We start from the raw sequence: 19,066 nt of genomic DNA on the forward strand, positions 1-19,066 counted from the left end.
TGGCGGATAGACATTCTAACCTATTCACTCCCGCTTTGCGGAGGGATATGAAATGTAATAGTGATTCGCCATATAGCACTGCGAGATCACTTTTTGGAATATTCTGGAAATGGAGCTCAGGACGCTGACAACTGGAGATCTTATTAAGGAGCTAATTCAGTTTGGCATCGATGTTACTGAAGAGGAGGCAAATAAATTCAAAGGTGAGTGTATTTTGTGCAATGTTCATGGTGCTAATGTAACCATATTATATTTTTAATATTACTTCAAAGTGTTCTAGAATTTGAGAATTAAGGTAGTAATAGTTAATTTAATTGGCGAATGAGCCAAACTTAGCGGTAAAAATGTGGGTAGCTTGTTTGGTTTTTGCCACGCGGTCTTTGGTTGGTTCTCTTACATTATCCACCCGAAGTGGAGCCATTCTATCACTAGCTAAGGTAGCGATAGATAGCGATAGCAAGTTAGCTTAGTGATAACAGATACCGTTCCCGTTCTATGTTAGCACACAACATTTCAGTTGATATAAGATTAAATAACAGTCAGTTTTATCAAAAATAAAGCTTTGTACTTTAAAATTATATTTAAAAATAACTTTGCTGTTTTCAGTGTTTAACTGAGCTTTGAAATATTTTTGGCGGCAACAAACGTTACTGAGGGGAGAGCGTTCAGGGGCGGGGGAGGGGGAGCTACATTTATTTAGACCAGTAAACTGAGGTACAAGAAGCAGCAAGAGGTTATACGCCAGATAACCTAGAAAATGTTATTGTAATTAAGGAATTAATAACTGAAAAGTTCTCACGAGTAAATGACGTCTACTCAAGATGTTTCTTGAGTTTTTATTAAAATGTTTTTCTTTTACAATATGTAACGGGCTACACATACGCCGTCTGCAAGGGAAGGTGGCGAAAGGGAGAAGGACTGGGGTTCCACCGCGGTGTTCAACCGACAGAGGGAATTCCATCTCCCAGTCTTTTGTGAAATCAATGTAATGAAAGCCTAGTTTCAGCTGCTTACTGGACGTAAGCAGTGGCTAGAGATAGACGCGAGCAATTTGGCTTTATTACAAAACGTGCAAAGCGGAAACGCGATAAAACAAGCCGAGACCAACCCCAAGAAATATAAATCGAGAAGCTTAAAGAGAGAAACAGCGAGAATTCCGGACACGGGAAGACGAAATGGAAGGAAAACATCATGGCCGTTCCTCACATCAGTAAAGTTATTAAAAAATACAGTTTAACACTGCGCTTTCCTGAAAGAAAACGCCGAGAGCTGCTGTAAGCACCTGCCCCCAGCGCTGCGCCTTTTCAAATACAGCCTATTAAAGCACACACCTAATATTGAACTGAGCATTTGACTCGCTTTTATTTTTTTAAAAACGTACTAGTAAAAAGATAATTGCAGATATCTCTAATTGGAGTTTTTACTAGTAAGAATGTAATTACGGATATGAGGGTGAAATTCAATGTAAGTGAATGGAGAATTATGACTAGACAGAATTACATTAAAGATATGTCCTCCTGTTAAGGTGACTAGTCAGAATTTAATTATGGATACATAGGTCGGTATTCTTACTAGTAAAAAATGTTGTAATTGATATCTGAAATGGGAGTTGTTACTAGTAAACTACATTAGAGGGATCTTGAACTAGAGTTCTTACTAGTAAAAATGGAGTTAGGACTTGTATCGCAGATGTCATTTTAGGCTAAATTGGCTTGCCATAGGTCTGTCAATAGCAAATAGGATAGCTAACTTAAATATACGATTGTGGCTAACCAAGGGCTAATTTACATAGAACTATGATTATATTAATTATTTACTCACTTAATAAATTGCACAATAGGCTTTGTTCTGTAGCTTGCTTAAGCTGCATTTTAGCCTAAACGCTATGTGTCAGTCAAATTTTGATTTTAGTTCTATAGATGTTAGCAGATACCCAGAAATATCATTTTGATCCGTCTGTTTGTGTTGTTTACCCATGGTGTCATAAATATCGTTTATGTTTAAACGTTTGAGGATTTCTGTTTGTTTAAGTTTTTTTTCTTTCCCCATGATAGACAATGACGTAGATGGAGAAGCAGTTGACTGTGGTCTCACGGAGTCGATGATTTCATATCTCTTCGAGGGCTCTTTCAAAAAACAAGCTAAATTTCACCGTTTTGTAAAAGAGTCAAAGGAAATTGTGACTTTAACCATTGAACCAGTGTCATTAGAGAGTCATTTGCAGTCCTCAGTTGGACCAAGGCATGTGTTTGTAAATCTATTTGTATTTATGAACCACAAATATTGGTTGATGGGGTGGGAAAAATGGTAAAAATACAACATCTATCAGCAAAATGTGGAAACAACAAAGTAGTGTTACTTAAAAAAAAAAAAAATGAATACACAAATTTCACATATCACAGCTTGCAGTTGGGATTTGTTTTTAAAGACTGACATACCTATTGTGTGTTTCCATGTACAGAGTGTGATTTATCTGTTATTTTCTTGTTTATTACAGGCCATCAGCCACTTTTCCTGCCATTTTTGTTGTTCCAACATTCCCTAGATTTGTTCAGACAAAACTGGACAAAAAAGAGGCTTGGAATATTGTGTCTTCGGATCGCCACAAAATTATAAGAACTCTGTATGAGAGCATGGCTCAATACAGCATGTAGGTATTTTAGCATACACTAAGTAGTCTAAGGTCTTATTGTTATTAGTTCACTACAGTTTATAAACTTGAATTCCTTTGTTTAGTTTTAAATTATGCTTCACAGGTATCCATCTACAAATGAGTATGTGCAAGTATGTAAAGCTCTGATTTTGAAGTACCCTTTTCTGAAGGACAAAGAGGGGAATGGATATGTGAGTTAAGTCTAGTAGTGGATTTAATCTTGTACTTGTATTTTTTTTATACTTGTTTTTGAGTAATTCAGTTTGGAAGCACATTTTTCTTTTCTTACAGCACACGTGGCACATGTCTCTGAAACGGAAGTTCAAATTTGAGCGGGTTCCACTGGTAGATGATGAAGAAGTTAAAAGAATTAAACAGAGGTTTGGCCATTCAAAGAAACCCCACCAACCTGAAGCAAGCAATTGCAAACGAACTGAGAGGCCCATGGTGAGAGACACATGTTCTCTAATTTCTTGAACAGAGACAATTAATTGTAGCGAAAGGTGGAGACAAGTAAAGTCAGTGTCTTGGATATGGGCTTTGTGTGGACTAATTTACAACTTGTCTATAAATGACTTGGATGATTGTCAAAAAATGAAATACTGCAAGCAGTAATAAGTGCTTGATGAAAAAATGAAAAACATCTTCAGGTTGTCAGATCTAGCTTTAGTTTTAGTATTTTATGGAACACACTTCTTTTGCAATTTATGTACGGTTTAATTGGGTTAGCTATTTTGATGTGCAACTGGCTTATGACCTTGATAAACTACCAACTAACCAACCATTACAAGTTGGTGTGTTCTGTTTCGTTTAAAACGCTGCTTTTACTTCATGCAGGGATACAGACTTAAGGGTATTTTATGGCTGGTTACCTACTAAAGACTCAAGGCTCCTCTCAGGCTTGCTCCCTAGTGACTCAAGTTTCAACTCAGACTCAGATGAACCAGTTGTTGAACTTGTTATTGATCTCAATGCAAGAGATGAAAATATGAAACTGAAAGGGCTTAGAAAATAGGTCAGTGACATTGCATTTTGTTGTCAGTTCACTTATTTCTGTCTGTGTAATACCAGGATATTAATGCTATTGGGGAGGATGAAACCTCAATAGACAGACATGTGAAAGTCCTGCAGGACCAATACAGAAGGACACAGCCAGATGCTCACATTGTAGAAGAGCGAATGAGAAGGACATTTGTCTGGAGAAGGAATGAGATTGCTGGTGGGATGACTGTGAAGGATGCCGTCAACAAATACCCATTTCTTAGAAGTCCACATGGAGTCAGTATAAACTTATTTAATGTTTATCTAAATGTTTAGTTGCTCATAAAGCACTTTGAAAATGTTTATTAAAATCTATGATTAACTTCTGATTTAGTTTTCTTTTGTTTGTCTAATTATAGTTGCATCAGGAAATGGGTCGCCTTCATAAAGCAATGAATGTGTGCCGCCGTTTTCAAGTTGGCTTTGACCCTATTGTGTCCAGTGTGCTTAGACTGGCTCAAGGAAAATCACCCTTAGCAAAACTGCACAAAGAAGCAAGAGAAGATGCACTCACTGAGGATCTTCCGGGTAAGGGCTCTTTAAATGTAGTCTTTATCTCAATTTTTTAAGATACCTAATTTATTTACTTTTATTATCATTTGTTTTAATTGATGCACTTTTTTTAGGGATTGATTTCCGAGCTGCCCTTCTGATGTTGCCGGCCTTGTTTAGGGAGAAACTTGACAGTTACATCATGCTTGGAGAGGTGAGGTGGTTTCTTTTCTTTTATGACATTGTATATGATGTTATGCTTTGTAAATTCAGGTAATGTTTTTACACTGTTTTACTGGTGGTTGATATGAATATCAAATTGTTAGAATTTCCAAGCTTTGTGTCAAGGATTTTTTATTTACCTCCAGTTTTGTCTGATGTATCATTCTATATCAGTAAAATAATAGCTTAATCTGTGCAATCACTAAGTTTTTCTTCAGGAAATGCATGTTCTTAAGTCAAATACAGATTGTGATCTCCATGCTTAAAAGTTTACAAAACCAAAATTAACTTTTAATAATTACAAAATTATAAAACACATTTATGTTCCCCCTTCCTCTTTACTTTTTATAAAGAAGTTAAAAGAATATAATTTTAATAATCTCTCATTTCATAGCTTTGTCTGTTGTTCCATGTTTTGGGAAGGTGTAAAAGCCTCCTAGGAGCATTTGTTGACCAAACATATAGTTGGTATTGTGAAAAATAGATTGCACAGTTATTTTTTTATGTATAATTTTGACTGAAAAACAATTACAGTGTTTGTACTCTTTTAGGGTGAGCCATCATCACCATATCCAACAGTTCAGGTACCAGACGTCACTGAGTGGACATCTGTCTTCACTAGAAGAGTCACTGCAGTGGTCAAAGTTGATGGTTTGGAGGTCTGCCGAGCTAGCGGTGTGGATGAAGGCGCTCTTTCAGCATTTTGTGCTTATTATGTGTTCAACATGGCATACCCTTCTCATTTGAAGAATACTCTGGTGTTCATTCAGAAGTATGTACTGAAAATATCTGAGAATGGGGACAAGCCTCTGCCTACAACAGTGACTAGACTAATCAACCTTTTAGAGTAATCCCTGCCAACCATTCCTCGTCCGTTTTGCTGTCCCAAATGCTCTCGGAGGGTGTTTACGCTTGTTAAATTAATTCAGCATATTGGTCTTATTCATGCGCATGAAGCAAATTTTACAATAACTTGTGGCATTAATGACTGTCCAAGAATATTTTCAAAATATGAGTCTTTTAGACGACATGTGTACCGCAACCATAAGCACACAGTATTACCATTAGATACTGAAGATGAGTCACAGGTTCCAGTTAATGAGGAGGAAATATCTAAAGGTGTTGCAAGTCCTTCTCCAGCTCCAAATATGAATGAACTGTTGTTGCAGTTTAGAGAGAACCTTATTTCATTCATTTTGAAATGCAGAGAGAAGAATCATTTTCCACAGTCCGTGCAGCAGGAATTACTTGAGGATGTTAATTTTTTGTTTACTTTTTTTAAGGAGAACTATGATGCGTTTCTCACATATCACCTTGAGAAAAATGGCTTTAATATTGCAGCATGTTCTGAACTCCAGGAAGTTCTACAGTCCCCTGACTTTTTTTCAGAGGCTTCGAAACATATTAGGTCACCATATATGTTTAAAGAGTATTGTAAATCAAAATTTGAGATGACTGAACCTGTAGAGTACATGCTAAGAGACTCAAGTGGTCATAAGGTTGGAAGTTATTCCTATGTTCCTATTTGTGATGTGCTGAGTAAATACTGCTCTCATGAAGATGTTTGGGACTGTCTGCAAACTGAGCTAAAAAGTAAAAAGGATGAATATGTTCTGACAGATTATCGGGATGGCATTTATTTTAGGGAACACAAATTCTTTGCAGACCACCCCCAAGCTCTTAGGTTACATTTTTATGAAGATGAATTTGAAGTGTGTAATCCCCTAGGCTCCAAACGCAATAAGCACAAACTTTGTGCAATTTATTATACTGTTGGGAATATGGGTCCAAAGTATTGCTCACAGGTTAAACATATTCATTTAGCTTTACTTGTTCGCTATTGCCATGTTAAACAGTTTGGGTTAGAAGATATTTTAAAACCGTTATTAAATGATCTTAAAAAGCTTGCAATTGAAGGGTTTAGTGTAAGTGTTAATGGGGTGGATAAAGCTGTTCAAGCAGCAGTGGCTGTTATATCTGCTGATAACCTTTCGTCACACATGATAGGTGGGTTTAGCATGTCCTTTAATGTGGGAAGAATATGTCGGTACTGTATGGCTACTCATTCTGACATTAAATGTAAATTCAGTGAATCTGAATTTGTTCTGAGAAACACTGATGTCCACAGATACCATTTAGAGTGCATAGAACAAAATCCAGAAGACAAAGCAACATATGGAGTTCAAGGTGCCTGTCCTTTTGACCAGTTGGACTACTTTGATGTTACAAGATCACTACCACCAGATGTTATGCATGATTTTTTAGAAGGTATAATACCATTGGTGTTACGGCTTGTTTTAAGTAAAGCTAACGAGGAAAAGCACATAACTATCAAAGAATTTAATGAAGAGCTGATGAAAATGTCGTTTGAACAAAATGATAGAACCAACAAACCTGTACCTCTCTCAGAAAAACTGCTTCAGGGTTCTGGTTTTGTAGGATCTGCTTCACAGAAATGGTGTTTATTCCGTTTGATTCCTTTCTTAGTAGCACACAGGATCCCTGAAGATAGTAGCTATTGGCGCATCTATTTGTTATGTCGTGAGATTGCTGACATTGTCATGGCCCCATCTGTTAAAAAAGAATGTCTTCTATTTCTTGACCAGTTAGTTTCGGAGTTTTTGTTAGGCATGAAAGAACAGTTTGGTAATGTTATAACGCCAAAATGTCATTATTTGATTCATTACTCTCGCCTGATGTTGTCATATGGGCCCTTGCGATCCTTGTGGTGTATGAGATTTGAAGGCAAGCATCAGTATTTTAAACAAGTAGCTAGTAATTGTAGGAATTTTGTCAACATTTCCTCCACTTTAAGTAATCGTCATCAGTATAAGCAGTGCTGGGAGTTTTCTTCTGTTAATATGTTAGGAGAGTATGAGAAAGTTACTGGAAATAGTGTGAGCATACCGTTTAGAGCTCTGCCTTCAGCTGTACAGGAGTCCCTCAGTATGTGTGAGAAGTATAGTGATGTAAATTTTGAAGATATAACACTCCAGCGTGTAACAGAAGTTGTGATTAACAATGTAAAGTACTGTGTAAAAGATGTGTTTGCTGTTGGCCATATGCACTCAGAAGAAATTCCGTTGTTTTTTCAAATTAAGTATATTGTTAACATTGACACAGACTGGGCATTGTGTGGAAAGTTGTTAATTCCAGTTTCCTTCTGTTATCACTATTATTCATACTGGGTGAAATGTGATGCTGACTGGACTGTCCTTTCCCCAGGTGATGAGGTTGACTACCAGGCACTTGATACATACACTGTTGAGGACAGATTATATGTGAACCCTAGATACTCCTGCTGAAAAAAAAAAATGTTCAAACCTTGTGAACTGATAAAACAATATTGCTGTCCACTCCTTTTTAGGATTAGAGTTTGCTGTGTTGTGTTGCAATATTTTACTGTTTCTGAGCTATGTTTAAAGGACACTTTAATGAATGATATATGAATAAAAATGATGGTCCTATGTTTCTTTAGTAAAGAAAATAGTTATTTTATAGAACCCTGAACATTGAAGAACATTTAGTGTGATTCAAGTGTTCTTTCTATCTATCACACATTCTCCATCTGTCTGAAGAACCCTCTCATGATGCAAAGAAACCTTGAATCATGCTAAAGGTTCTTCAAATGTTCAGGGTTCTATATAGAACCATTTGCTTCACTAAAGGGCCTATTAGAACTGCTATTTTAGTGTTAATTTAAAACAAAGTGTTATATTGGTGTTTCAACAAATGTATTTATCATAGCTCCTGTTTAATGGCAACTTTTACTGCAGTGACTGGTTTTATCTGATTTACTAAAACCAATACAACGTTTGTGTAGTTGGTTTTATTAGTTTTTTGTCTTTACTGCATACAAATGAAATGATTCTCTTGGCCATATGGCCAATAATGTGTGATTTTTAAAAAATTATTATTAATATTGTATTCTGTAATGAAACAAAAAAAATAGATAAGTATGGAATAAGTTATTAAAATGTATTGTTGAATCAATAAAAATTGCAAGTTTATCTTCTGTAATTTTAATGCCTAAAAGAAAATGGTGTATTGTGAAAGTACAGATTTGACCCCTAAAGGAACAAAATGGCTTTGTCACTGGGGTTGTACCCTAACGAGTCAAATTTGTAACTTTTCTTGGGGGTACATTTTTGTACCATTACTGTAGGGTACATGTTTGTTCTTTAAGGTACATTTTTGCCTCTTAAAAGGTACAATATTATATGGTACAATTAAGTTCCTCTACTCAAGGTACAGAAGATGTCCACTTGAGGGTACCACCCCAGTGACAAGTGTTTGTACCCTGAAAGGTACAATTTGGTATCTTTTTTTCTGAGAGTGTAGACAGATCTGTGTAATGCAGTGGTGTGTTGGCTTCTCGATCATTGAAGAACAGTGTGAAAGAGAGAGAAGGGTGAAAGTGAAACAGATGGGATACAGTCTGTAAGTATGTGACTACAGAGTTTTCCTGTACTATCAGAAAAACTGCCAATGGAGTGGTACCTGTTGCTGTCACTGCAGTGGTACCCTCAAGGGCACATATTCAGTCCCTAAGGTTAGGGAACATAGCTGTACCATATTGTATAATAACTGTAGATATTTGTGCTGATTTCATAGGCCCCATTTTATCTCCATGTTATGTTTTTATGCTAACATGTTCTTTTATTTAACACTGTACTATAATGAAGGCTTATACATATTTATCTCTCTATCTGTAGAAGAGTATGTAATGTATCTTTAGGGAACACAACTGGACTTTAACACCAATGATGCACCTTTTAAAATAACTTTTGCACTGCTTGTACTTTTAGTGATGATACTTGTACAGTACCTTTTTGTCTGAGAGTGTATATGGTCAGCGAAGCTAATAGAATGGACAGGGATCAGTACAATGTACGTTTGACGTCACATTTGCGTCCTTTTGTTGGCACCTTTTGGTTTGTTCTGAAATCAAAATAACAAACTCATGGACAAAATGTTTTTTTTTTCTGCAAAAACAATATTTTACAAACAGCAATAACCTTTCACCAAAACTCGTCATAAACAAAATTAAAACATGCTGGTTACTGCCTGCAGTTACTTTGATGCCTAATGAATTAAGTTGATGGTGTGTAAGGGGTGACCCCATGTCAAGGTTCGGTCAGTCTCCGTGGACTCAGAAGACCTCAGCAGCACAGAGCGAGCGCCACCGTTTACACAGATTAAACTGGAATAAACAGAATTATGTGTTTTGCAACATTTCAGTACACAGGGTGGAATGAAGAGAGGCATGCCTTGTTTATGCTCAGAGGCAGTGAAGATCCAGGGGGCCAGATGGACGAGTATGATTCACCCAAAATGTTTAGTTCTTTTGCCACAGGCCAAACATTTGTTTCTGTCTGTTCTGGGGTATCGTTTGGTGCATGTGTGCAGACGACATGGACAAACCACGTCATAAAAAGTTTCATGAAGGCTGTGGTCAGGGAATGAACAATGAGTAATGGCACTGCAAGGCTTTTTTATTGTGCTGCAGTCAGCTTTTCGGACTGTTTGTTGTTGTGACGCTAGAGTGAAAAGCATCATGTTCTCTCAGTTTAATTCAGCAAGCTTTAGTGACATGAACATATGTACGTGCGGTGTTGTCAGTGCTTCAGCAAGCAACATTTAGAGGTTACAAAGAGTTGGTTTGCTTCCATTAAAAATAAGTAAAACAGCAATTTATTGGAAAACAAATGAAGTGAGATCATCAATCTGTCTTTCTCTCTCTGTGTCTCACTCTCTCTCAATTAGTTCTTGCTTTTGTAAACAGCTGCTAATGGTGCTAGGGGAGTGCAGTGTTATGTCTTTATGTCGTAACCTCAAGGGTTTATGGGGGGTTGAGGTCAAAAGTCATCTAAACTTGGCAGTGGAGACACACAAAACCACACATACACACACAGGCCCCAGCCCTGGGGCTGAGGGGTCTTTGAGTCTTTAACAGCGCTGACACATGGATAATGCCCCTCTGTAAACTCAGCACTTGCTGTGTTACTAACTGACTCTCTCTTATTTTTGCCTCTCCGTTTCCATCAGGATTTCATTTCTCATGAGACATTCTGTCATCATATCATGTATCATTGGATATCTGTCATATTCCTAGCAGGTATTTGAACTATGTATAGACTGGTCACTTTCCTGATTGTGTCAGAGTTGCTCTTATTGTGCACAGGGGGAACATACACTAAAAATGGTAAATAAAGCAATGGATTTTGCTGAAAACAAAAGTTAAAGCTGTAGTTCAGTAAAAGGTCTAGCTTGTTCATGTTCGTGAGTTTGATTCCTGATGATGCCTCAGTTATCAAATGGTCTTGCTCTCTCTGGAGGGGTAAGATGGTCCTCGTAGTTTGTTTGTTTGTTTGTTTGTTTGTAAACAACCCCTAAGAAAAGACACAAAGATTATGAACTTTCACAGTAGAAAGAAGTATAACCAGTGTGGAATAGATTTATTCACTGACAAAGACAGAAGCACACAAACACATGTACAAATCAGCCCTGGCTTCAGCAGGGACCAGTATTTTTGGGTGGTGCGTTATTTCATCAAGTTGCGTTGCAGGGGGCATTGCCAGGGAAGACATGGAGGAGCCATTACATCATGGAAATAGGTGCATGGATACATTTATAACTGACATCAGACAGAGTTGAGGTTACAGAGTGATGCTAATAACCTCTCAACCCTGTAAACACATACACACAAACACTCAGCATGTCTGTATCAGGTCCTCTGGGAGATCCAGGTCACATGAAATATTATTTCATTTCTTTGCTGTGATGTGTATGATATAACCAGAAAACTAGACTAAAGTTTGCCAGACACAAGTCATTTTAATGAGGTTGATCTGCTGTAAAATACACTGCATGTCTAAAAATTTGTAGAAACTCTTTATAATTTGTAAAATCAAGTACTTTAATGTGCCTTTATCATAGACACAGATGTTGAGCCATGCACGCAGCAGTTATAATCTCAAAAGAAAGTTATAAAATTAAATGGTATGCTCTCAAATTTGTATATGAAATTAAAGTTACCCTGCACAATGAAAGTGTCAGCTAGAGGCCCTCCAGTGTTGGAGAATTTAAACTGTTCTCTAAAGTGATGGAGCTCCATTCAATAACTGTAGGATGCTCTCATGGCTGAATATCATCAAATACCCATAGAAATGTTCCAACATGTAGCCAAGAGAATACCTGGAGAAATGCTGAGGAGTGATGGAGGAACTGGTGTCCACAAAATGTTGGGCATGTTCAGTGTATTTCTAAGTGCATTACGTGCATGAGGAGAATTTAAGCAGTTAGGTTTCTCTGTTAGATTCATGAGCATTTCACGATGAGGTATTTCAGGATAAACACCACTCACAAAAAGGCACCATGGAACATAACGTCCTAATCATCTGTCAGAGTGATTAAATATGGTCTTGATTAATTTCTTAGTTGTGTTTCCACTGGAATATATGTTTTTAATTTAATTTATGGGCTTTAATAATGGGAAAACTGTGCAAAGCGTAAGATGTGTGATCGGTTTCATTTATACTATCATTTATTGTAAAGTACACTGGAATTAGTATACTGCCATTAGTAATAAAAGCTTAAATTTACATCCTGCCATGATAGAAATGTTAAAAATAAGAAGGGTACGGGTGACTCACTATAGCTTTTGAAGTGGGGTCCATTTCCGGATCCAGCTCATGCTCTAAGTTGTGAAGGAGATCGAGTGTCCAGTTCCTCTGTATAAATATCAGCTCTTTTCTAAAGCTGAGAGGAGATGGATGTTCTCCAGGATTTTTTTTCCCCAAACCACTACAGCAGACACAGCTGATATCCAGCTGAGTGATACACACGAACGCTGCAAATAAAGAGTAGAGCTGTGCATGACGGAAGGGCATATCAGGGTACAGAAGAGGAGTAATATGAGTTAGGTGTTGGGGTAAATAAAAGAGCAATAAGAGATGTAAAAAATGTAGTAGGGTTGTCTAGAGCTGAGATGGAAACTTGAATATCATAATCTTGATTTAAACCACACAAATCTCTAATGTTACTGAATCTCTACTCAACTTCAGATCATACTACTTTTGTATGCAGTCAAGTCCAAGTCTAATGTCTGTAGATTAGGTACTAGAAGAGTCTCTGGTTTTGACTCAACTTGAGCTGTTTCTTAGTAGCTAAAATGCAAGGTTTGAGTTCTATGGAAGAATGCTATAAAGAAAAATGATCCTGAGATGTTACCTTTAAAGAACATATACAATATGTCTCTGTGAATTATGAAAATTTCAGATCATTTTTATTGGCAGGTCAAAAACCACACATCCTTGTTATTTGGGGCAGATCAAGGACAACCTCCAGATTCCTTAACTTATAAAACTCCAGTAGACTTCTGGTGCTCAGGCGATGATATTTTTTTCTCCATAGTTTAATTGGAAAGCAATTAAAATTTGTGTGAAAAATTGTGCCTAAAACTTTATGGAAACACATTGTATCTTACTTTACAGTGACTGTTTATAGCATTCATTGTGTGTGTGTGTGTGTTTGTGTTTATATATATTGACACAGCTGGAGCCTTAAAGACTGGAGTGTGTGTAGTCGCACCTGTGGGTCAGGGGAGCAGAGCCGGCAGGTGCAGTGTGTCCAGCAAACTGGCCCCACTCAGGTGGATGTACTGACAGATTCCCAATGTACGCAGCCTCCTCCAGCCCGCAGACAGCCTTGTAACACACACACCTGCCCACCCACATGGAGCACGGGCCCGTGGTCTCAGGTGAGTGGCAGCTAAAAATCACTTTACATTTTGAGACCTGAGGCTACACATGACTACACAATCATGTCTGATTATACTAATCTGTTGTTTCTGATTTAACACACACTCCGCATTTAAATTAGGGCAGTTATTGCATTTGTTTTGGGCACCATCAAGAAAAGAAGTCACATGTCTTACTGGTGAGAATTGAATAATTAGGTAACCACAGGAGACATGATAATATAATCAGTTAATTCAATAATTGGACATAGATTGATTTAAAATGTATTTTAAAATAATGGTTTAGTGTGTTTAGTCTAGTGCTAAAAACCCCAAATTACCATTCACTGTGATCTAGTGATGACAAAATAATGCAAACACTCTAAATGAGACAAGATTTTGAATCTGGTTTCGTAACTAATCAATCCAATCAGAAGACTTCACAGAGCAACTTCCTACAGCATTTTAATTAAGTCACTGCTCAGTCTTTTCACTTGAATATAGTATTTGTCACGAGTCAGAAGTCTGAAATCACACTGCGGGACTTAATTCTCTACTCTGCACAAAGAGTGCCTACATCACTTCCTCTGAGGCCACTAGAGGGTTTGTAATAGTTTTCAGAGCAGTAGAGTGTATAAAGCTATCTCCGGGTCTGGAAGGGTGTTAGTTTGCTCACTGCCAAGCCCAGCTGCTGCCTGGTGTAAAACACATAAAGCAAACCTCTGTACATTTCCATATTCACTCAACTGCCCATACCAAGGGGGAAAAAATGGCACTGGGCTTGCTACATATTCTGTTCGTTTTTATGACTAGAATTTGGTCAGATGAGACCAGTGTAAAACATAGGTTTATAGAATTATACCCATGTAGCTGTTTCAGAGACAGCCAAAAGTGTGTAACACTAAATCAAGACAAAAGGCTACTTTAAAAATGTATCTTTAAAAATATTGGTTTAATATAAGCATGGATTTATAAAAACCATGTGTGATTTTGTAACTAAATGTGGCCCAACAGTTGGTACCGAATATTACTTGATGTTACAAAACTGCTTAAATTGTATGAGACTTTGTTCTAACTGCAGGGCAAATCAAATTTGTTTAGACTCCGTGTCTATTTACAAGTGACCACTTGTTTTTATGGTCAGACTGTGGTCGCATTTGTAAGCATAGACACAATGGTTTTCATAGTATCAAAGCAAGTGTGAGTCTGCTGAGGGCTGAAAGGGAAGTGCCACTTGCAGGACGTCCAAAACAGTCACATATTCAAAAATAATATGATCTGCATCTGAAAATGTCATAATTCATGTGATTTTTACAGATTCAGAAAATCTGTGCTGTTCAGTGCCAATGTGCTGAAAAAACAGAGCTTAACTTAATTAAAGCTTAACCTTTGTTCATTTGCTTTCAGTGTTCACGCAAGTGTGGTAAGGGTGTGAGGAAGAGGATGGTGGCGTGTGTGAGCAGTGCTACAGGATCCCGTGTGCTGCCGGACAGCTCCTGTATACTCCTGCCCAAACCTCTCTTCCAGGAGAGCTGCATGCTCAAACGCTGTCAAAAACAGCACAAAGGCCAGTGGATCCTCTCCAGCTGGCAGCAGGTAAGCACACTGCCACAGCATTCCGGCATCCTGACCCAGCTGTAAGGTTTTTCTTTACATTTCCTTTCAAGTATATTGTATCTGTAGATATTCTCATTAACTTGTTCAGTTCTGCATTTTCTAGCTGCTTTTGTTTAAAAAAAAAAAAAAGGTTTTTTGTTTCCAAACCAGAACAGATTTATGAAATGTAACTCTCTCCCACTGTGCAGTGTTCTGTAACTTGTGGTAAAGGAGTCCAGATACGGTTTGTAAAGTGTGTGGAGAAAGATGCAGTGGGAAAGCAGAGGGATCTGACACTTAAGAAGTGCCAGCACATGGCCAAACCTTCTGTGGAGCTGCAGAGGGTGTGTGTCCAACCGGACTGCCCCAACATCCCTCGACTTCACATGCCAGAGTGGTACACCTCACCATGGTCACAGGCAAGTCCACCATCAGACATGCTCTTACCCACAAGGACATTTCCCTAAACAAAATGAGTGGACTCTACCTCTATGTGTTGGATTTAGAATCATGTTACTATTACATTCAAAAACAAGATGTAAAGTTGTTTCTGTAGTGTGTGTCTGTAGTAGTGTTATTCTGCTCTGTGACCTATACATTGACCCACCAGTGGACGATCAATTAACTACCTTGTATCTACATTAATTGCCCATTTTATCAGCTCCACTATCCATATAGAAGTTCTACAATGGCAGGTTTTAGTCCATTATTCCTCTGCATACTTTGTTAGCCAGTTTTCGCCCTGTACTTCAATGGTCAGGACTCTTACAGGACCACCATAGAGCAGGCATGGTTTGGGTGGTGGTGACCCTGACACGTTGGTTGTGTGTTGCGCTGGTATGAGTGGATCAGACACAGCAGTGCCCCTAGAGTTTTTAAACACTGTGTCTACTCACTGCCCACTCTGTTAGACACACAGACTTTGTTGGTCATCCTTGAAAAGGTAAAGTCAGAGACAGTACCACACCTGTTGGTCATCCTCTAATACTTCATCAGTGGTGGAATTATGCTGCCCACAGGACACTGTGGGCTGTACATTTTTGTTAATGGACTATTCTCAGTTCAGCAGTGACAATAAGGGTTTAAGAACCTGAACAGCACTGCTGGGTCTGATCCAGTCGTACCAGAGAAACACACAATAATATACCACCACCACATCAGTGTAACTGCAGTGCTGAGAAGGATCCTGACCATTGGAAAACCAGTGTGAAAAGGGGTTATCAAAGTACGCAGAGGAACAAATGTACTAAATTTGTAATTGTAGTACAACAAAGTGCTCCTGTGTGGTCAGTGGAGCTGATAAAATGGAAAATGAGTGTAAACAAAAGGTAGATGTTCCTAATCCAGTGAATGTAACAATTACACATAGAAAAACAAAACCTAAAATCAGAAGTCAATGATAGTGAATGTCTGTACATATCTCAGAACTTAAAATTGTTTGTGTGTGTGTCTGTGCATACACAGTGCACAGTGTCATGTGGTGGAGGAATCCAGGTGCGCTCTGTTCAGTGCCTCGTCAAGGGCCGTCCCTCACCCGACTGTTCCCCTCAGCAGAAACCACCCAGTTCTCGGGCCTGCAGCATGGCTTTCTGTCCACAGCAGGAGCACCAAGGTAAAACTCCAAACATACAATACCATATACGTCCATGAATTCCTGGGCAAATTCTTTATCACTTTGGTACATGTTCCATACCTATATACACAGAAGACATACCCTTGACGATATTATCCCAGTTATGTGATGGTGTACCAACCCAAAGACTAGTATAAATAATATACATTTGTCTAAAGGTAGTGGTCTATTCTCTTCCTGGTAAGGTACTTCCAGCCCCAGGCTAAACTGAATACGCTTCATTCAGCTAATCAAGGCAGAGATTAAATGGTGTATGTGGAATCAATTAGGTTTGGAGTTAAAGCTGCAGTAAGTTAGAGCTACTGTGTAATTGTGTAACTTACCTATTTAAATATGGTACTATTATGTTCATTTGATTAGGTTTTTAAGTCATACATTTTATGTGAGGTATATCACCACAGTGGCATTTTAGTACACATTTGTTTACTGAGCTTACCTTATGCTTTCTACCTGTTCCTTCACAGATGCCGTGTGTAAAGATTTTTTCAACTGGTGTTACTTGGTGCCCCAGCATGGAGTGTGCGGTCACAAGTTTTATGGGAAGCAGTGCTGTAGATCCTGTTCACATACAAACTTATGATGGACGTCTGCATACTGCTAGAAACTGTGCAGTCAAAGCAGTGGCTTTATCATGTGAGACTGCAGGGAGACAAGGACAGTAGCAGTCAGTGTTTTTAGTGTCTGGAAGGCATCAGCGTGGTGTGTGAGCTGCTCTGGACTGAGACACACCAGCCGTTCAATGCTTTCACCTTCTGTTGAAAGACAGCAGTGAAGATGTTTACTGTAACTCAGAGGAAAGGGAGAGGTCTCTGTTCTCTCTGACGGATAAAGGAATTATTTCCGAGCATCCCATGGACTTTCAGACGCGCTGATGTCAGCGTGGATCATCTCGTCTTTCAGGCGCACTTGCACCGGGATTAGTTCTGGTTCCCATTGGCTCAGTGAAGTCACATGAGCTCTGTGAGGATCAAATGATAAAGCACAAGTTACAGTCTGAGTTTTTCAGGAACATATTTCTTTGTCTTTGTAAACCACATCTCTCCTTTTCTCCCCTAATCGCTCATATTTCTCTCTTGTCTGGTTTCCCTGTACTCTACTTCTCTTTTTTCTTTTCCTTCTGTGTTGCTCTTTCTTTTCTCCTTTACTTTCTTCACATCTTTCTCTTGCCTGTGTCTATTTCTCAGTACCCTTTTGGTCCCTCTCCCGCTTTCCTGTTTCTTCACTGACAATGCAGTGCGGATTGTATTGATCTGAGGGCTGCTGTGCATGTAACTGCTCTCACACCTACAGTATTTTTATGGTGCTACACATTTTCTCTGACACTAAACAAAAGGCTCTGGAGCCTCTGCAGTGTTTTGAATGAATACAGTAATGAACTGACTGAATCGCTGTGTAAGACTTTTAAACTGATTCACTTATTTATTAACAGCATTCTCCTGTTGCTCTGCGCTTACCGTCTGAATTTTAATATGCTTTTATTTTGGCATCTATCTGTCAAGCTGAATTCAGGTTTATCCAGTTATTAAGATCATTGTTTTATTATTTTTGTATGTATTGTATAGTATTAAACCTTGATGCGTTTGCATTAAAGGGTAAGGTGTGTAGTATTTAACACATTGCCTGTGGGTCTTTTTACTCGTCTGCATGTCACATAGCTACAGAGTGTAAATCAGTGAAATCTGTGTAAATCTGTGCACAAAATGTCTGTATAGTCACTATTGTAAAGAATGAATCAGTAGCATGTGGTGCTCTGAAAAACCTGCACATGATGAAACTATGGTCACTATGCCCACAGTGCCAAGTGTATCCTGGATGGATGTAAATCCTCACTCCATGCAGTGGAGAACTGCATTTCTTGTGGTCGTAGAGCACCACTGAGTACCATGGAGATGACAATGAATGTTTGTGCTGAAGAAGTTGGTATTCTCACTCATTTTCACAGGGCTGAATGCTCTCAAATCCTCACGACACCAAGTGTAAAACCTTTCGTGTTGAGTTATTACTGCAGAAAAAAATTGATACACTTTGATTTCAGAGAAAACACTGGGTGAGAGGGGTGTCTATAAACATTTGGCCATGTAATATAATCATTATATGAATTGTTACACAATTATCTGTATTCAGAACTTTGCTTTAGGTCATTTAATTTAAAGGTGAGATATTAAAACTTCCTAGACTTCCCACTGATGATTGAGCACTGTGCATTTTCAAAGTCAATCACAGTTCAGTCACCTATGGGATGAAGAAGATGGATTGACTGAAACATGGTGTAAACGTGTTTAACTATTCATACAGTTTATAGTGAATCACTAATGAATATAATTGCTTTTTCTAAACCAAATCCTATAGCAGTAATGAAGGCTGTAACTGGAATGGTCATATTAAACAGTACTGATATTGTATCACATCTCACTTGGTCCTACCACCATAAAGAGAGGTACAGAATGCTTACAGCTGCACAGTGTTAATGCTGACTCTACATTTCTCTTATTGTTTGCAGATTATGGGCTAGGGTTAGAGCTGGGAGTCGAGAGTGCATACATTTGATTGGAGTATTTACACTGCATATGATAGGCAACAAAATAATATGAAACTTTGTGCATTTTTGCTAAAGCTAAACTCATACATTTTTAGACCTATGCAATATTTTTGTAGATTTCCTTTGAAAATAAGTTAACACACAACTAAT

At 38.2% G+C, this 19,066-nt stretch overlaps 2 protein-coding genes across 3 annotated transcripts in view; both read left to right on the forward strand.

The window, feature by feature from the left end:
- The window catches only part of LOC136708421 (A disintegrin and metalloproteinase with thrombospondin motifs 16), a 67,634-nt gene extending 49,188 nt beyond the window's left edge, over positions 1–18,446 (forward strand). For both annotated transcript variants that reach the window (XM_066682965.1, XM_066682966.1), the window contains 5 exons: positions 12,965–13,169; positions 14,556–14,744; positions 14,954–15,163; positions 16,209–16,356; positions 16,842–18,446. In XM_066682965.1, the coding sequence (XP_066539062.1) occupies positions 12,965–13,169; positions 14,556–14,744; positions 14,954–15,163; positions 16,209–16,356; positions 16,842–16,957 (868 nt within the window). In that variant the 3' untranslated portion in view covers positions 16,958–18,446. The remainder of the gene's footprint in view (positions 1–12,964; positions 13,170–14,555; positions 14,745–14,953; positions 15,164–16,208; positions 16,357–16,841) is intronic.
- Positions 108–9,227, forward strand: LOC136708422 (sterile alpha motif domain-containing protein 3-like). Its single transcript, XM_066682967.1, has 9 exons — positions 108–203; positions 2,055–2,241; positions 2,498–2,650; positions 2,757–2,844; positions 2,945–3,100; positions 3,725–3,931; positions 4,054–4,222; positions 4,321–4,400; positions 4,960–9,227. The coding sequence occupies exons 1-9, from the start codon at positions 110–112 to the stop codon at positions 5,257–5,259; spliced, it is 1,434 nt and encodes a 477-aa protein (XP_066539064.1). The 5' UTR covers positions 108–109; the 3' UTR covers positions 5,260–9,227.
- Positions 18,447–19,066: the final 620 nt, after the last annotated feature.

Source organism: Hoplias malabaricus, chromosome 10 (assembly GCF_029633855.1).
Source record: "Hoplias malabaricus isolate fHopMal1 chromosome 10, fHopMal1.hap1, whole genome shotgun sequence".
Classification (NCBI taxonomy): domain Eukaryota; kingdom Metazoa; phylum Chordata; class Actinopteri; order Characiformes; family Erythrinidae; genus Hoplias; species Hoplias malabaricus.

Bases quoted from the DNA above. Each gene is read 5' to 3' on its own strand.
- LOC136708422 (XM_066682967.1), top strand. From the start codon at position 110: ATGGAGCTCAGGACGCTGACAACTGGAGATCTTATTAAGGAGCTAATT. The intron at 204-2,054 runs GTGAGTGTATTT...TCCCCATGATAG, and splicing joins GGAGGCAAATAAATTCAAAG to ACAATGACGTAGATGGAGAA. The intron at 2,242-2,497 runs GCATGTGTTTGT...TGTTTATTACAG, and splicing joins CAGTCCTCAGTTGGACCAAG to GCCATCAGCCACTTTTCCTG.